The sequence below is a fragment of the Mobula hypostoma genome, chromosome 8, assembly GCF_963921235.1.
Source record: "Mobula hypostoma chromosome 8, sMobHyp1.1, whole genome shotgun sequence".
In the NCBI taxonomy this organism is placed as follows: Eukaryota; Metazoa; Chordata; class Chondrichthyes; order Myliobatiformes; family Myliobatidae; genus Mobula; species Mobula hypostoma.
Window position 1 is genome coordinate 129454976 of NC_086104.1, and position 20065 is coordinate 129475040.

At 42.0% G+C, this 20065-nt stretch overlaps 1 protein-coding gene across 1 annotated transcript in view; it reads right to left on the minus strand.

Annotated features, from left to right (window-relative positions):
• Window positions 1-610: 610 nt before the first annotated feature.
• LOC134350949 (chromaffin granule amine transporter) overlaps window positions 611-20065 on the minus strand; it is a 48971-nt gene continuing 29516 nt past the window's right edge. Inside the window, exons 9-17 of the mRNA XM_063056823.1 lie at window positions 13056-13070; window positions 9773-9827; window positions 7918-8013; window positions 7717-7795; window positions 5941-5992; window positions 5774-5837; window positions 5132-5251; window positions 4125-4258; window positions 611-3166 (exon numbers count right to left, since the gene is read on the minus strand). Coding sequence (XP_062912893.1) covers window positions 3053-3166; window positions 4125-4258; window positions 5132-5251; window positions 5774-5837; window positions 5941-5992; window positions 7717-7795; window positions 7918-8013; window positions 9773-9827; window positions 13056-13070 — 729 coding nt within the window. The 3' untranslated portion in view covers window positions 611-3052. The remainder of the gene's footprint in view (window positions 3167-4124; window positions 4259-5131; window positions 5252-5773; window positions 5838-5940; window positions 5993-7716; window positions 7796-7917; window positions 8014-9772; window positions 9828-13055; window positions 13071-20065) is intronic.

A 20065-nucleotide genomic window follows, 5' to 3' on the forward strand; every position in this document is an offset into this window, starting at 1 on the left:
TGTATAAACCAAAACCTGTATTTGCCTTCCTTAATGATGTTCAGTTTGACCAGTTCCAGAAGCTCAGTGAATTCCTTTCATTCAATGATCATGAATGTGGGATTGGCACAGCTGCAAAAATATGCCCTTATCAGTTGTTATTTCTTGCCAAGTTTTCCTTTAAACTTTTTTGTGCACAATTCTAATTCCTTTCAAATATTGTTCCCCTGGGTGCAAGGGGATAAACACAAGTTATCTTTTCTGTATTTTATTTCACAGACAGAGTCTAGTTTCCAGGAGCCCCAGGAGAAGTCAAAGATAAATAACCCTGCTCCATTTTTAACACGTGTGCTTATTGGCAAGGCAGATGGAGCTCGATCAGCTACATTAATTCTTAATCAAAGACCTTAAGTTTAACCAATGGATAAACTCACTGGAGAAGTCCCAAATCTAATTATCTAAGTGGTATGTAATATCAATGCTGAGTCTCAAAACATATCTTGTGAAAATGACACAGTAAAGAGTGGGTGAACCGAGTTGTGTAATTTAAAATCCAACAGTATAAAGGAGGGAAGTCAGTAACTGACGGGTATAGAATCCCAAGATTGATGTCACGATCTCCCATTTGGGAATCAGATGCAATGTTTATTTATGCAGCAGTTAAATCCAGAAAGGTTTCGATCACAATGTCTCACACACCACACTGAAAGCCACCCTGCATCATAACTAACGAGATGGAGCCGCTAATTTGTGCACTTCACACATTCGTACTGCAAATCCATAGAAACAATTTCAAAGGTTGAGTGCAGAGTCTAGGTTTTCAGTGCCACCAATGGTGAGGTACGTCTTCCCTCATTCCACCTGAGAGAGAGGGAAAGTGGTGGGGGAGATAGAGCGGTATAGGGAGAAGATGGGTGGGGAGGGTGCAGATGGGTGTGGGGGGGGAGATGGAGAGGAAGAAAGATAGATAGACAGTGTGATGTTATGTTCTTGGGGGATTGTCCAGTGAGCCAATATGAGTAGAATTTAGAAACAAGAAGTGGAGGGTCACTCTAGTTGGGCTTTATTTTAGACACCCCCACCTTCCCAATCGTCAGCGTGAACTTGAGGAGCAGGTGTTTAGAGACCGTTATTGACTGGTCCACCCAGAGTTTTAGGGGCTTGAATGGGGAGGAATTTGTGAAACGTGCCCAAGGAAGGGACCCCTCCTCTTTGTGATTTTTAGAAATGAGTTGGATGAAGAAGTAGAAGGGTGGGTTCATAAGTTTGCTGATGACGCATATGTTGGGGGTGTTGTGGATAGTCTGGAGGAGGGTCAGAGTTTACTGTGGGACATCAATAAGATGCAGAACTGGGCTGAGAATTGGCAGATGGAGTTCAGTCCAGATAATTGTAAAGTGGTTCATTTTGGTTGGTCAAATTTGAAGACAGAATATAGTATTAATGGTAAAAGTCTTCGCAGTGTGGAGGATCAGAGAGATCTTGGAGTCCATGTCCATAGGACACTCACAGCTACCGCGCAGGTTGACGGCGTTGTTAAGAAGGCATATGGTGTGTTAGCATTCATCAACCGTGGGATTGATTTCAAGAGCCGAGAGGTAATGTTACAGCTATACAAGACCTTAGTTAGACCCCACTTGGAGTACTGTGTTCAGTTCTGGTCCCCTCATTACAGGAAGGATGTGGGCAATATAGGAAGGGTGCAGAGGAGATTTACAAGGAAATTGCCTGGATTGGAAAGCATGCCTTATGAGAATAGGTTGAGTGATTTTGGCCTTTTCTCCTTGGAGTGACGGAGGATGAGAGGTGACCTGATAGAGGTGTGCAAGATGACGAGAGGCATTGATCGTGTGGATAGCCAGAGGCTTTTTCCCAGGGCTGAAATAATTAACATAAGTGTGTGTATTTGGAAGTAGGTACCGAGGGGATATCAGAGATAAGTTTTTCTCACAGAGTGGTGGGTGCGTGGAATGCAATGCCAGCGACGGTGGTGGAGGCGGGTACAATAGGGTCTTTTAAGAGACTCTTAGATAGGTACATGGAGCTTAGAAAAATCGAGGGCTATGTGGTAGGGAAATTCTAGACAGTTTCTAGAGTAGGGTACATGGTCGGGACAACATAGTGGGCTGAAAGGCCTGTAATGTGCTATAGATTTCTACGTTCTACGTCCTATGAAAGATTTCTGACAATATATAAAGGTGGTGAAACACTGGGCTTTTTCTTAGGAAGTAAGGCAGGGCAAGTAATGGAAGTGGTAGTCAGGCAGCATTTTGTCTGTAGTGACCATAATTTTAGTAGTCTTAAAAAAGTACTGGAAAAGGATGGAACAGGTCCACAGGTTTGGGCTGTAAACTGGAGCAGGTTTAATTTCATCGTTACCGATGAACCAAAATGGGTGCCACAGAGGCGTAGCAGGTAGCGCGATGACATTACAGCTCAGGACGTCGGAGTTCAGAGTTCAATTACGATGCCATCTGTATGTCCTCCCCATGGAAAGCCTAGGTTTTCTCAGGGTGCTGCGGCTCCCTCCCACAGTCCAAAGGTTAGTGGGCTAATTGGTCATTGTAAATTGTCTCGTGATTAGGCTCAGGTTAAATTGGGGGTTACTGGGTGGCGTGGCTTGAAGGGCTGGAAGGTTCTCTTCTGTACTATATCTCTAAGTAAAAAGAAATAAAGAACTTCAGAAAAACTCCTCTGCAAGAAGAGTTTTCAGATTATGGAAGTCACTACCATAGGAATTGGTTAAGGTGAAAAGTATAAGGCCTTTTATGAAATCTGGATGAAGAAATGAAGGGGTAATGAGTGGAAGGACAAGTTGATGGGGTCAGATGAAGAGGTCTGGGGGAGGTTAAAGCTACAACCTATTAGTGCAAAGGACCAAAGCGCACAATTTCATTAGACTGTTTCACTATCACTATCTTTTCAAGTAAAATGGTCATCTGTGAAGCCACATTGTGGTCTATCATAGACATTGGTCACATGAACAGATCCCTGGCACGGTTTAATTGGCACCCATGGCAGAAGAAGGTTACAGCCTTGGTCTGACCATCAGTGTGTCAGCACAGTTCTGGATCTATCCTGTGCTCCCCATTTCTTTATTGCTGGCTTCTGTCCTCAGGATTTCTTGCCCAAACCTCTCAGAAGTATAAAAATTTACATTTGCTGCATCATCGTGGTTCAAAATAATCTATAAATAAAGCAAAAGGATTAGCTTTTAAGTTTGTCCAACATTAGCACAAAAATACTTGACACCTCTTCACCCAATAGTTTGATGACATAATTAATCCCATTTCAAATAAATTAGTAACACTCTATTCAAAAAAAAAAGCAAAGGAAGGCTCTTTTGGCAGTAATACATCAATGTCCCACACACACAGCAATTCAATGACTACAATCCCCTGGATTCACTCCACAGCAATAATGATATTTCTACCCAGATTTCCCCAAGTATTTCACAGACAATTAAATTCTTTCAGAATGTAACATAACGAATGCAACAAGTCCTAGGAAGGGTAATGGGCCAGCTCGACAGTGGGCTACAAATTCTGTTCTGCTGCTCAGCATGTTACGTGGTTGCATTTGAAAAGTTACTTCTTAATGTGGTGACACAGCACCTTCAGAATGTGCTCTGGCTCCTTCTACATGTGAACATAGTTACCCTGCAGGTGACAGAATTAGCATGTACCACATGTTTTGCCAATATTTGTTTGCAGAAGAATTCCAAACATGTCCTGCACAAGCTGGAATATCTAGTTCGCATCATTATAGAGGCTCATTCATTTCTAGTCTGCTGCTAAGGAGTCCAAAGCATTTACCATTTCCCTTTACTGAGAGACAGATCCACTCTACCTCACCTCACTGCAGAGCTCAGAGCACAATGCCTCCTTCCCCACAAACCTTCTCCCCCTTCACTAAAACTTGACTTCATCAATAGCTTCTTTGCTCATTCCTCACTTGATTCCTTCTTCAAGTTCTCTCTCCCTTACCACTCCTAACTACCCCTCCCCAGGGTTATCTTTCAAGGATTACCCTGCCCCTCACCGTAAGCGAAATACACCTACTGACATAAAATGTGCAAGAACTGTGCTATGTGGACGATACATCTGGCCTCTTCCTTTCCAGCGATATTTAAATATACCTCTTACCATTTTCTCCTCATTGACTGGTGGCTTTCTCAGGATGATACAGAGTGGAGAATAGGATATGTTGATGACTCCGATGATGAACATTAGCCATTTGATTCCAATTGCTTTGACTACAGCACCTCCAAGTAAAGGCCCTGGTTAGTAGACAAAAAGTTATTAATCCTTGGGATGCAATAGTAACAGTCTTCAAGTGAAATTATTCAACAACACCTGTCCTCCAAAGACAATAAATATCAAGGAGTTCTTGTGTTTGAATGGGGATGTTTCTTTAATATTATGAATTCTAGAAAGCTGAAAGATCCCACAGAGGAGACTCTTAGTTAAGGTAGTCTCATAATATGTTGGGAGTTCTAGGGTTTAGACCCAAAGACGAGGCAATTGCTATATATTCCCAAGCAGGATTGCTTGCAGCTTGGAGTTTGCCTGGACCTGCTCATGTTCTTCTTGGAGGTACTTTATAAATTGTTGTGTGATTTATGACTACCATGGTATCTCCTTGGAGAAGGAGTAAATGTACTGAAGTGAGTAGTACTCGCAATTGAGAAATGCAGTTTTTAATTGAAAACATGTTAAAATTACAAACAAAACATTCCTCTTATGCTGGTTTGGCAGGTGGACACTTAAGCAGTCCTTGTGTTGGGTTAGCAAGCATGCCTCGGATATGTGCTACAATTTCAATTGACATCCAAGGCAATACCTCCATTATTCAACATTCCAAGAGGTCAAGGAGCAAGTAAAGAGTAACTCCATTGGTCGGGAAAGGGAAACCACAGGAGTGAAGTTTGGGATGGTGAGGAGGCACGGGGAAACATTTCAGAGAAGTTAACATCATACAGACGTTGATAGCAAAAGTTTATAGACCAAACCAGCTCTTTGAAAAGAGTGAGGACTTGTTTGCTATCCAAGGAAGTAACTTAAATATCTTCATCTTTAACCAACACAGTTGTGATTGGATAAATGGCTTCCTTCTGAGCTGTACTCCCAAGGAAATATAGATATTGACTCACCAATAGCAAATCCCACACAGAGTGCCACATCAGCGATGGCATAAATGCTTCCATACACTGAGACATGCCGAATATCCACCAGGTGGCCCATTATGGGAATCATCGAAGAATCGATCATCCCTGCTCATATCAAAAGGTTCTCTCAGAATTAAGGCAACAGAAATATTTTCCAAATCCTAGATCTGATCTGAAGACAGCCCTCTCTTTGGTTTCACAGTAATGGAAAACCCGTTCAATGGTAAGTACAAAGCGGAAGACTTTTGCCTCATAAAACAAACAGCCTTAACCCAACCCTTGTGGGTGGGATGGTGTCAGCCCATGCTCCTCTGTAGACAGTTATTGTTCAGGAGAGGCTTGGAATAGTTTCAACTCTGCACTTCGTACATATTATTGTTGACAGTTGAGCTAGACTGTGCTAGGAATCACATTGAATTAATTTGTTGGACATGTGCTAGGTTTGCTTTTTGAGAAATGTGTCTTTTTTTTTTACATCTTCCCTTTACAACACAAGCTGAAACCATAATAGTATTAGTTCACCTTGGAGCCACAAATCATGCCACATACTGGGGTTTGGAGAATAACTGACCCTGCCTCTCATCTGATCCTGGTTACAAATGTATTCATATCTTTTGTTCTACTGACCTATCGAGAAGCCTATTCCGGACCCAGGTGCTATCAGCTCAAAAATGTTCGTGGCAAACGGGAGCTAGGACACAGAAAGTACTTCTGTTAGTATCAAGGAAAGGAAGGGCGCAGTAAGAGTTTAAATTTGCATGAAGTATTAAAACTAAATGAAACGAGGATCTTACTAAGATCATACTGATCCCCAAAATCACCATTCCAGTCAGGGAGCACAACCACCTTTGCATACAGAGAGAAGAAGAATGTAAAGACATATTTACATAAACATCAGCTCATAACAGAAAATATACTATCATTGTCTGAGAATGCAAAATCCGTTCTTGATTGGTCTGCAACCTTCATACATCTATTAATTACATAAAACCATCAGTTTGTATGCCAGTTTAGAAAAAAAATCACTGGGATGGTTTTGAATTGAATTAATTGTATATTTGTGTCTGAGACTTCACCAAGACCTATGTGGACGAGTGTGTCCCTTCGAAAACATAGCGCACATATCGATACGAAAAGCTGTGGCTGAACCAGGAGATTCGTAGTCTGCTGATCTGTGGCATTCAAGACTGATGATCTGGAACTATGCAAATTTCCGGGCACACCCTACAGAAATCTATTTTAAGAGCGAGAAAACAATTCCAATTGAAGTTCGACGTGGATTCAGGTACATGTCAGCTCTGGTAAGGTTTACAGGTCTTTGCTTCCTACGAGATGAAACCTAACATCATAAATGGCTTGAATTCCTGAAGAAGGGTCTCAGCCTGAAACGTCAACTGCTGCTCTGTTTAACCTGTCCCTCCTTGATTTCTTTCCTGCCTCTCTGTTTTACCCACACCTCTCCATTTTCACTCATTGTTTGCTGTTCCTTTTCACACCTTGTGGCACATTTTGCCGTTTCTTTAGCATTCTTGTATTTTTTTTAATATGAGGCTGAGTTGCTAGCTGAACACTCAACCCTCAACCCAGCATGGGTGGAAAGCGCGCCAGGAGTGAGCTGGATTCGAACATGGGACCACTCTCCTCGAAGTCCAATGTGGATACCACGACACCACCAACCAGCATTTCACTCATGTTTGTATAATTTTAACAGCAATTAATGGGGGTACTAGCCGACAAAGTACCCAGGACATCTTTAGGGAGCAGTGTCTCAGAAAGGCAGTGTCCACTATTAAGGACTTCCAGCACCCAGGGCATGCCCTATTCTCACTGTTACCATCAGTTAGGAGGTACAGAAGGCTGAAGACACACACTCAGCGATTCAGGAACAGCTTCTTCCCCTCTGCCATCGGATTCCTAAATGGACATTGAACCCTTGGACACTACCTCACTTTTAAAATATATATTATTTCTATTTTTTGCACGATTTTTAATCCATTCAGTATACATATACTATAATTGATCCACGTTTTTATTATTATTTTATTTTGTTTTTTTTCTTCTATATTATGTATTGTATTGAACTGCTGCTACTAAGCTAACAAATTTGATGACACATGCCGGTGAAAATAAACTTGATTCTGAAATGACAGCTTCAGGTACCACATGCAAAAGTGATCTATCAGTGCACGCTAGATTCCAGTGAAATGTAGGAGTAATGTCTTAAAGCAAGCTTGTCCACCTTTCATAGTTCTGTTGGTGATTTGGCAAAATTATCAAGAAGTGACTTAATTTTACATAATATTGGTCCAGCTTCAAGATGGCTCAATGTGCATCACAAGTATTCAAATACTTGTAGAAGTCCATTCATTTGTAGTCAGGGGTTCCCAACCTGGAGTCCTCAGTAGGGTAAGGTCCATGGCATAAATAAAGTTGGGAATCGTTGCTTGTAGTGAATCTGGCATCTTAAATATAGTAGTTATATTTGGCATTGGACAAGTTATTGCTTGCTAGATACTATAGTGTAAAAGAATGCCTCCCCCAGTTGGAGAGATTTCTCATGTTGTTCCTACCTGCCCATTTTGTTGGCAAGAACTCCGAAGAGATTAGCGCCCAGCACGTAGGCAATGCTGGATGGTAGGAAGACCAGACCTGTCAGGAGTAACAAACCTGGGTTAATCTAGACAAGAAAGATGGAGGAAACTGACTGTGCAACTCCAATTGATATGTTACCAAGTCTGCTTTCAGAACAAATATTGTTAACAATCTCATACCCAGATGCAGTTTGGGTGAACACATGGTCTTCATCATCCAGATCGGCAGTGCCTGTTCCTGCATAGCAATGGCCATGTTCGAGAAACACAAGGATCCTCGAGAGAAGAAAGCACCATCTTAAACATGAATTTATGCAACTGATTTAGGCTGAAATTATACCAATACAGAACATTGTAGAAACTAGACTAGTCCCTTCACCTTCTCCTAATATGGGTGCAACAGTTTGTCTGAAAAGTGTTTCAGCGCTCATAAGCCTGTATTGATTTCGTTCATAGAACCCAAAGAATGGCAGGAATAGTCAACTTTTGAGGAAGTACTGAACTTCAAAGGATTTTAAACCCTAGATAAAGTGATTTACTTTACCTCTGTGGTATTGTGAGTGAGAATATATTTATGTCCAGCCCCATGGGTCTTCAATCTAACTCTCTGAAAAATATTTATTCTCTTATTTTGCATCTTTTTAAAAATTCATTCTTGGCATTGCTGTCTGAACAGGTGTTTGTTGCTCATCCGTGATTTGCGGTTGCCCTGATATTGGTGGGTTATCTATCATGACTTGCTGTTTGTACAAATTAGTGCCTTCCTGGGTCACTATGGAAGATGGTAATTAACAGTTACCCTCATTGGTGTGGGATCATACAGGGGTCAGAATGGGTTAAGTATGATTAGTTTCCTTCCTTAAAGGATGCAATTGCACCAAGTGGGGTTTATAACAATTCAGCAGCTCTTTGGTTTCTGGATTACTTAGTGCAGTGGCATTCTACTCCTTAGGCAGGCCGTCAGGATTGAGAATAATATCATCATCATGTGCCGTGTCGTGTGACATCATCATTATGCACCGTGTCATATGACATAGGTGATCATAGTCTGCATAACCATGATTATTCTTGGCAAATTTTTCTATAGAAGTGGTTTGCCATTGCCTTCTTCTGGGCAGTGACTTTGCAAGACAGGTGACCCCAGCCAACATCAATACCCTTCAGAGATTGTCTGTCTGGCGTCAGTCGTTGCATAACCAGGACTTGCGATATGCACCAGCTGCTCATATGACCATCCGCCACCTGCACCCATAGCTTTATGTGATCCTGATTGGTGGGCTAGGCAGGTGCTACTCCTTGCTCAAGGGTGACCTGCAGGCTAGCTGAGGGACGGAGGACCTTACAGACATCTCCACCCTGCCAGCCAGCGTTGTACCTTCATAATGAGTTTTGTGTGTTCTGAGAAAGCTAACAAGGTAGTGTGGGCTCCACAGAAGGAACCGACATGGAAGTTGGGGTGTGCAGTTTTTGTGGTTGTTTGCTCCTTTCATAGTTGTGCAGGGTCTCTGCAAGCTCTTGATGCAAGACCATACAGTTCTCATTCCCACTCCCAATGCTCTGTACCCCATCTTGAGCAGTCATGGGTCAGAGATTCCCAGGAGTTAGTGGTATTGTTATATTTCTTCAGAGAGTCTTTGAGAATTTCCTTGAATCTTTTCCTCTATCTACCTGGTAATTTCTTCCTCCAACAGAACTTGGAACAGAGCAAGTCATCATTGCACTGTCATACCCTTTATTTTTGTTATTTTAAACACTACAGTCTCTGAAAGCTCCATGTACAATGTGCAGGTCTGGTCTGACACACAGGTATAAACAAACGTGCTTCCTTCCGTATGCAAGGACCCCGCTGTTGTTTTTTCAGATTAACATTTGTAACTGAACAGATGTAGCAACACAGTACCTTGGAAACTAGGCTTCCTGTAAATTGATAACCACCCAACAGATGGAAAACTGTAGTATACATTAAAAAAAATCTGATGAAGTTGTAAATGAATCACAGTCGTCTGGTGCATGCACAAAGAAGAGATTGGCTTACCAGCAGCGATCAGAATGTAGGGGTCTCTTAGCAGTGTAAGGAGTGATGAGCCTTTCTGATTCTGTAACCATAGGACAGGAATATCAGTGAGAAAAGCTGCAATGTAAAACTCCAAGACACAAAACAGAGTGACAATTAGCAGCAATGTTCTGTTTGTTTTTTTTTACAGCTGCACGGACCAACCATTGCTCTGAGCAGGAGACACTTACATGGCCTGAAAACTGCACAGGACTTTAAATGGTTTTTTTTTGTAATATGCATACTATGAATATTTAGAATGAAAATCTAAAAAATCCCATATTTTTGATTTTGTTTATTAATTGAAAGGGTTGTTTTGGTTGCATAATTTGGTAACTGCATCTACGCAAATTCTCTGGTTAAGATGTTGTTTTAAGTAACAATTTTTTTACCTTTTTCTAACAATTTTTAAATTAAAAATTCTTATTAGATTATGATCTTTTTTAATTACCGAAAGAGTCAAAGTATAGAATTTCTCACATCAAAGAAACACAAACCACAACTCACAACACAAGTAAACTACGTTAGGCAGTCAAATCCACTGACGGGCACAATGGCTAAAATAACATGCTTTGACGAGATGGTGTCAAGAAATCTCTTACTAGCTCTTCTTCCAGTTAGTCCTGACGAAGGGTCTCGGCCTGAAACGTCGACTGTACCTCTTCCTACAGATGCTGCCTGGCCTGCTGCGTTCACCAGCAACTTTGATGTGTGTTGCTTGAGTTTCCAGCATCTGCAGAATTCCTCGTGTTATCATTCTTTTGGTTTCTTTGTCCAAATAGATTAGTGCATGATGGCATTGGACAGAAACTTAATGAGAAGGCGGCATATCCTGGAAGATGAGGGTCCTTCATAATGGACAACGCCCCCTTGAGGCATTTCCTTTTGAATATATCTTTGATGGTGGTTGAAGATTTATCACATTTGGATGAAAATTAGGTGAACCTGATAAGTAAGTTTGTGGATACCACTGAAAATGGTGGTGCGGTGCACAGTAAAGCCTACAACAGGATCTAAATTAATGGGGAAAGTTGACAAAGCAATGGAAGATGGAAATCAGAGTCATAGAGTCAAAGAGAAGTACAGCAGAGAAACATTCCCCTTCAGCCATCTCGTCCATGCCAAACCATTTAAACTGCCTACTCCCATCAACCTGCACTGGGACCATAGCCCTCCACACCCCTACCATCCATGTACCTATCCAAACTTCTCTTAAACAGTGAAATTGAGCTTGCATGCACCACTTATGTTTACAGCTCATTCCACACTCTCAAGACCCTCTGAGTGAAGAAGTTTCCCACATGTTCCCCTTAATCATTTCACCTTTCACCCTTAACCCATGACGTCTGGTTGGAGTCTGACCCAACCTCAGTGGAAAAAGCCTGCTTGCATTTACCCTATTTATACCCCTCATAATTTTGTACAGCTCTATCAAATCTCCTCTCAATCTTCTACATTCCAAGGAATAAAGTCCTAAACTATTAAATCTTTCGTTATGACTCATGTCTTACAGTCCTGGCAACATCCTTTAATTTTTTCTCTGCACTCTTTCAATCTTATTTTCATCTTTCCTGTAGGTAGGTGACCAAAACTGCACACAATACTCCAAATTAGGCATCACCAATGTCTTATACAACTTCAACATAACATCCCATCTCCTGTACTCAATACATTGATTTACGAAGGCTTTTGTGCCAAAAGCTTTTATTACAACCTTATCAACCTGTGAAGCCACTTCCAATGAATTATGGATCTGTATTCCCAGATCCCCTTGTTCTACAGCACTCCCCAGTGCCTTAACATTCACTGTGTAAAATCTACTCTGGCTGGTCCTCCCAAAGTGCAACAGCTCACATTTGTCTGCATTAAATTCCATCTGCCATTTTTCAGCCCATTTTTCCAGCAGGTCCAGATTCCACTGCAAGCTCTGAAGGTCTTTCTAGTTAACCACATTATCATCCAGATCATTGATATAGATGACAAACATCAACAAACCCAACAGTGATCCCTGCAGCAGACCACTAGTCACAGGCCTCCAGTTAGAGAGGCAACTATCTACAACCACTCTCTGGCTTCTCCCACAAAGCCAATGTCTAATCTAATTTACTACATCTTGAATACCGAGCGACAGCAGCTTTTTGACCCACTTCCCAGACAGAACCTTGTCAAGTGCCTTGCTAAAGTCCATGTAGACAACATCCCCTGCCTTGCCTTCATCAACATTTCTGGTAACTTCCTTGAAAGTCTACAAGATTGGTTAGACATGACCTACCAAATAAGAAGCCAAAGTTGTCTATCTCTAATCAGACCATGTCAATCCACATACTCATATATCCAGTCCTTTAGAACACCTGCCAATAACTTTCCCACTACTGATGTCAGGTGAACTGGCGTATAATTTCCTGGTGTTTTTTAGAGCCATTTTTAAACAATGGAACAACGTTGACTATCCTCCAATCCTCCGGTATCTCTCCTGTTGCTAAGGATGATTTAACTATCTCTGCTAGGCCTCCTGCAATTTCTGCACTTGCCTCCCGCATGGTCTGAGGGAACACCGTATTTACCCTAATCTCCCTTAAAACAGCAAACACCTCCTCTTCTGTAATCTGTACAGGGTGCATGAAGTTGATGCTGCTTTGCCTCACTTCTATAGACTGTGTCCATCTTCTGAGTAAATACAGATGCAAAAAATTAAGACCCCCCCATCTCTTTTGTCTCCATACATAGATTACCACTCTGATCTTCCAGAGTACCAATTTTGTCCCTTGCAATCCTTTTGCTCTTAACATACCTGTAGAATCATTTATGATTCTCCTTCACCTTGTCTGCTAGAGCAACCTCATGCCTTCTTTTAGCTTTCCTAATTTCTTTCTTAAATGTTCTCTTACATTTCCTATCCTTCAAACTACTCGCATAAACCTGCTATGCACCTTGACAGGCACATACACGCTTTGCGCTCTCAAAATTTCACTTTTGAAGGCTCTCCCACTTACTAAATACACCTTTGCCAGAAAACAGCCTGTCCCAATCCACACTTGCCAGATCCTAAACCAGGGAAGGGCATGTGCTGTGAATGACAGTTTCACAACCACGGATTCGGCAGCACAGCAGATACAGCAATTGTGCTCGTGAATATGCACGTGTTAACTAATTATTATTTCATTGTGATAGTATTTAACTGCATTCATTCCGTTGTAGTATTTGTCAAGACTTGGACACAGCAACACTTCGCTGCCTGCATTCCGCCTTGCCTGAGAAATTGGACTGTCGAGTCAACTGACTCTGAAGACTAGCGGTATTCGTTTAATTCTTAACTGTTCTTTTCAGCCGTAGTGTAGGCTTCATTTTCCATTTGAGAGTTTTAGTTAACGGCCCTGTTTGGGCTAGCGTTTATTGTTTATTTCCCCTTTAACACTGTTCGCATTAAAGTCTGTGATCTATCGACCGGCTTCAGTGTTTCTCATTCCGCACTTGGGCCATATCCGAACCTGGTGACAGACAGGGCCCTGGGAGTGTTGTATGACAGAGAACTAGGTGTACAAGTACATAGTTTCCAGAAAGCAGTGACAAATAGTACTGTGCAGAAGTCTTGGACACATATACAGTGCCTATAAAAGTTATTCACCGCCCACCCCCCCACCCCCGGAAGTTTCAATGTTTTATTGTTTTACAACATTGAATCACAGTGTATTTAATTTTGCTTTTTTAACACTGATCAACAAAAAAAGACTTTTGTGTCAAAGTGAACACTTTTTATAGGCACTGTATATAGCTAGGGTGCCTCAGACTTTTGCATGGTACTGTATTTATCTAGTAGGGAGCAAGTTTCTAAATTTGGCAGGAACAACGGATGTAGGGAATGGGGAGGGTGGAGGGGTGTGGGACAGGTGGCAGAGAAGGAGTGCCAGGAATGGGGGTGGCACAGGTCCAGACATCCAGCCCTGAGAGACAAGACAAGGTTATTTGATTCCAAACATTTGGGTTATTGATTATTACAGAATGTCTCTCTGGTGCTTCTGAATCCCTCCTCTCTCCTTTCCCCCTTTTCCCTGTCTACTTCCCACTCTCAGTCCACAATAGAGACCCACATCTCCATATCAGAATCAGGATTTTCATCACTCATGTCTCATGAACTTTGTTTTTGTTTGCAGCAGGCATACAGTGCAAAAAATAAAATTACTAAAGTACTGTGCAAATATCTTGGGCATCCTAGCTACATATATGTGCCCAAGACTAATGCACAGTGGATAGACAGGGTGGTGAAGGAGGATATGACATACTTGACATCGCCAGATGTGGAAGTCGTGTTACAACTGCACAGAACATTGATGAGACCGCACCTGAAATATTGTGCAGTTATGATCTCCACGCTCTCGGAGGGATGTAACCATGCTTGAGAGGCTGCAGTCAAGAGTCACAATGATGTTGCTGGGACTGGTGGGCTTGAGTTATAAGGACTGACTAGATAGGCTGGGACTGTTTTCCCTGGAGAGAGGGAGGCTGGGGACGTGTGACTTATAAAGGTTTATAAAACAATGTGGAGATTAGATAAAATGGATTACCACAGTTTTTATTCCAGGATAGCAGAATCTAAAACCAGAAGCCACAGGTTTAAAGTAAGGGGAAAGGTTTAAAGGTTCCTGACTGTAGTGTATTTAATATTTTTGCAATATTTGAATAATATTGTAAATAGATTGTATGATTCAGCAATCTTTGTTTGTTTACATAATTCATTACAGGTTAAATGTAAGAAGTATGTAAATGGCATACGTCGTTACGCCACCATGTCATAGGTGCATGCCTCGTTAAGGAAAAAAGTAGTAAAACAAAACGCGGGCTCCCATGCTTTTCTTTCATTTAGGTTGTGGAGTTACAAAACATAACAGTGGCAATGAGGAAATTGTAAAACAAACCTGAGATGACTACCTACCCGATTGAGCGCAGCAAAACAATCAAATTTTTAAAAAAGCATAGCACAAGTTTTTCTGAACGGGAATAGAGATGTTTGAGTTTAAAAAAAAAGGCAAATCACTTGATAAAATTCACGGATTCATAAACACTGAGTATCAGGTGATAATAATAATAATAATACATATATAAAAAGCAGAAATGGCGGCTACATCGGAAAGATAGATGCATTCAATTGCACACAGATAACTGGGTGTTGTATACTGAATAAATTGAGCAGTATTTTAAAATAAATGGAATAGTCTATGTGAAAGGAATGCCAGTTTTGCTGAGTGCCTTTGATTGAAGAGCAGACAGTTTGCTTAGAACTTTGACTGCTCCAAGTAAATCAGCCAAAATGAGCTTTGCTGATATCGTGAATGTAATGCAGGAACATTTAGAACCAAGGCCACTGTTGACTGCAGTATACTTTAGTTTCAAGAGTGGAATCAAAAGGCAGGGGAGTCCATTTAAGCTCACATGGCTGAATTGAAGAAATAGTCTGGGCTTATTGATGCACCAGAGATTGTTTAGTTTGTGGAAACTTACAAGAAAGCATTCAACAATGGCTCCTAATGGAAGCCTAGCTTATAATTAAAAGAGCAGCTGAAATTACTATATCAATGGAAACTGCAGCCAGAGACACAATTGAGGAATGAAAGTGAGCGTGAACAAAATTGCAACATTGAAACAGAAACCTACCTGGCCAAACAAATTGTGTTGCTGTTGTGGCAGGGGTTCACATATACCAGACTTAAAGGTTTAAAGGCAAAACTTCCAGAAGAGGTTACAAGGTAGGACATTTACAAAAAGCATGTTGGACAGACAAAAATAAATAGACCACAGAGCAAAGAGAAAAAGATAAAAAGTCAAATTGCAGTTTCAGAAAGAGCGCTAATCTGTCTGCTGTTAATGAAAATTCTGATAATGGCGAGAGTGACACAGAACTATGTAGCCTTGAGACTTATATTGTGAAAATTAACAGGAAACAAAGGAATATGGCTTACACCAGAAGTGAACAGTAAATTAATTATAATGGAATTGGACACTGACTCAGCTGCTTCAGTCATTCCACAACATGAGTTTGAATGTCACTTCAAAGATACTGAACTGTAGCTAGTAGGTATCCAACTAAAATCTTATACTGGAGAAAAATAACTCCTGTGGGAATTACATTTTTAACAGTGAACTAGAACTATGAGAAGAGACCTATGTGAGGATGGTTATAACCCAAGTGCTGGAGTGTCTGAGACTAGAATCAAGACATATGAGATTGAAATGAAGACAAGGTTCTAACGCTGGATGAGAATCCAAAGTTGAGCTAATGATTAAGCAGTGAAACTCAGTTCAGGTGCTCTGAAATATTAAAATTCCGGCGCCTAAACTTGGCCGCCAATTGGAGGGGGGGGGGTCTAAATTTTTAAAGGAACCTTGCCAACTACCCATATTCCGGAGAGTTAGAGCAGCTAAACCCTGGAGGCTGGCGGGGGCGAGTGTGTGTCATAACAACAACGACCATCAAGTCACTTTGGGCTTGGATGTGATAAAAAAAACAGGGGGACCAGCATTGTGGGGCTGTGAATGGCTGAGACAAAGGCAACTTGATTACTTTGATTCTGTTTTCACGAAGGAGGACATAAATAATCTTCTGGAAATAGTAGGGGACAGAGGGTCCAGTGAGATGGAGGAACTGAGGGAAATACATATTAGTAGGGAAGTGGTGTTAGGTAAATTGAAGGGATTAAAGGCAGATAAATCCCCGGGGCCAGATGGTCTGCATCCCAGAGTGCTTAAGGAAGTAGCCCAAGAAATAGCGGATACATTAGTGATAATTTTTCAAAACTCTTTAGATTCTGGACTAGTTCCTGAGGATTGGAGGGTGGCTAATGTAACCCCACTTTTTAAAAAAGGAGAGAGAGAGAAACCGGGGAATTATAGACCAGTAAGCCTGACATTGGTGGTGGGGAAAATGCTAGAGTCAGTTATCAAAGATGTGATAACAGCACATGTGGAAAGCGGTGAGATCATTGGACAAAGTCAGCATGGATTTGTGAAAGGAAAATCATGTCTGACGAATCTCATAGAATTTTTTGAGGATGTAACTAGTAGGGTGGATTGGGGAGAACCAGTGGATGTGGTATATTTGGATTTTCAAAAGGCTTTTGATAAGGTCCCACACAGCAGGTTAGTGTGCAAACTTAAAGCACACGGTATTGGAGGCAAGGTATTGATATGGATAGAGAATTGGTTGGCAGACAGGAAGCAAAGAGTGGGAATAAACGGGACCTTTTCAGAATGGCAGGCAGTGACTAGTAGGGTACCGCAAGGCTCAGTGCTGGGACCCCAGTTGTTTACAATATATATTAATGACTTAGATGAGGGAATTAAATGCAGCATCTCCAAGTTTGCGGATGACACGAAGCTGGGCAGCAGTGTTAGCTGTGAGGAGAATGCTAAGAGGATGCAGGGTGACTTGGATAGGATGGGTGAGTGGGCAAATTCATGGCAGATGCAACCTAATGTGGATAAATGTGAGGTTATCCACTTTGGTGGCAAAAAGAGGAAAACAGATTATTATCTGAATGGTGGCCGATTAGGAAAAGGGGAGGTGCAACGAGACCTGGGTGTCATTATACACCAGTCATTGAAAGTGGGCATGCAGGTACAGCAGGCGGTGAAAAAGGCGAATGGCATGCTGGCATTCATAGCAAGAGGATTCAAGTACAGGAGCAGGGAGGTACTATTGCAGTTGTACAAGGCCTTGGTGAGACCACAGCTGGAGTATTGTGTGCAGTTTTGGTCCCCTAATCTGAGGAAAGACATCTTTGCCATAGAGGGAGTACAAAGAAGGTTCACCAGATTGATTCCTGGGATGGCAGGACTTTCATATGATGAAAGACTGGATCAACTAGGCTTATACTTGTTGGAATTTAGAAGATTGAGGGGGGATCTTACTGAAACATATAAAATCCTAAAGGGATTGGACAGGCTAGTTGCAGGAAGATTGTTCCCAATGATGGGGAAGTCCAGAACAAGGGGTCACGGTTTGAGGATAAAGGGGAAGCCTTTTAGGACCGAGATTAGGAAAAACTTCTTCGCACAGAGAGCGGTGAATCTGTGGAATTCTCTGCCACAGGAAACAGTTGAGGCCAGTTCATTGGCTATATTTAAGAGGGAGTTAGATATGGCCCCTGTGGCTAAAGGGATCAGGGGATATGGGGGGAAGGCTGGTTCAGGGTTATGAGTTGGATGATCATTGGAAAATTCGAACATGTCAAGGGTAAAATAGTGTAAAATTAAAATGCCACACCGAAGTTTAACAAGGCCTGCCTGGTTCTTATACCATCTGTGATAAAGTAGCCAGTGAGCTGGTTTGCATGGAGCCTGAAGGGATTCTTTCCAAGTCTGCATGGAGCTCATGGGAAACGGCAGTGTTCCCAGTAGCCAAGAAGAATGGTTTTGTCAGGATCTGTGGTGATTTTAAGGTCACCACCAACTCAGTACTGAAAGTAGATCAAAGCCTTCTGCCAGGATAGAGTTTACCTTTGCATATCTTTTTGGAGAAGCATCTGCAGAAAACAATGACCAGGTGCTCAAGACTGCCCAAGCACTCAGTGTTACCTGGGTGACATCAAATGTATCAGTGGGGATGACAAGAAACATCTAAAAAAATCTCAAAACAGCGTTAAAAAGATCAGAGGTTCAGAGCACAATGCAACAAGGGTAAATTCTTTAAACCAAGCATCACTTACAGTGGTCACACCATTGACACGCAAGTTTTACACAAGTGTGCTGAGAATATTCAGCAGTGGTGGATGCCCCAAGGCCAAAGGATGTATCACAGCTGTGGTCTTTTTTAGGATTTCTCAATTACTAAACAGGTTCCTGCTAAACCTATACTCCAGCCCTTGAATTCATTACTCCCGGCAGGGAAACAAAACAGTGTGAGATGGCTTTTCGAAAGGCAAACAAAATGGTGATGGCATCTGCACATTATGATCCACATCGTCCAGTAAAACTTGCCTGTGATGCCTCACATTATGGTATAGGTGCAGTTATGTCACGTTATCAGTGATGGTAGCAAACACCACATCGAATTTGCAGCACATTCTCTTACCGCTGCAGAGAAAAAATTTGCATAGGTTGACAGAGTGGCCTTGAGTCTGGTTTGGGGAGTAAAATGTTTCACCCAGTACCTGTCTGGGGGAGAGTCTACCCTCATTACTGATCATCAACCACTAGTGTCCATTTTCAATCCACAGAAGGGTGCAGCAGCACAAATACATTTATGGGCTCTGTTTCTTGGAGGACACAATTACAAGATTGAGTTCTAGAAGAGAACTAATCATAGAAATGCTGATGGATTATTCTGTATACCCTTGGAAAAGGAAATACCTGAAACATTTTCAAATCAGGACTCTCCTCTTGAAGCATTTTCCCTAACGCAAGTTGAATGCCTGCCTAAAGGGAAACCTGAAAAGACCCCATCGTGTCTCAGGTCTACACGGCCACCCAAAATAGCTAGAATGTGCAACAGAAATCCCATTTCCCCCATTTTTACTGGTGTCGGGATGAACTTGCCCTTGACAGAGGTTGCCTTATGAGGGGATTTTCACCGGGATCAATAAAGTATGACTATGATTGAGAGTTTTTGTACCAGCCACGTTGAAAGCTGAAGTGTTGGAAGAGTGACATGCCAGTCATCTAGGCAAAGCTTAGTCTGGTGGCCTGGGGATAGCTCACAGATCACATAGGCTGCTATGCACTGTTTAGGATACCAGCATGCCCAAAAGATGCCAATGACAGCACCTCTCCACCCTTGGGAATGGCCTGCATTGCCCTGGCAGAGGAGTCCTGGGCACAAATTTCTTGGTAGTGGATACAGCTGCAAAGTGGCCAGAAGTGTTCCCAATAGCCTCCACTACAGCCTCACACACTGTTATGTGTTGAGAAGTCTCTTCCTAAGGACTGGTGTTCCAGAACCTTTAGTCACTGACAATGGACTACAGTTTGGTGCGGAACAGTTTCAGTCATTCCTGAAAATGAATGAAATAAGGCACATTACATCTGCACCGTACCACCCAGCTACAAATAACTTGCTGGAAAGGTTTGTCCAGATTCTGAATAACGCACTGTGAGAAATGTCGGCAGAACACACTACCTTCATTAACACTGAATCAGAAGTTCGCCAACTTCCTCCTTGCAGCACACTCCACAACCAACAACTCACCAGCCATGCTGTTCCTGGGTCGCCCCTGTGCTCACGCTTGGATCCCCTCAAACCCAAGCTCAGAAGGAGCATGCAGGACAAACAGCTGAGACTAATTG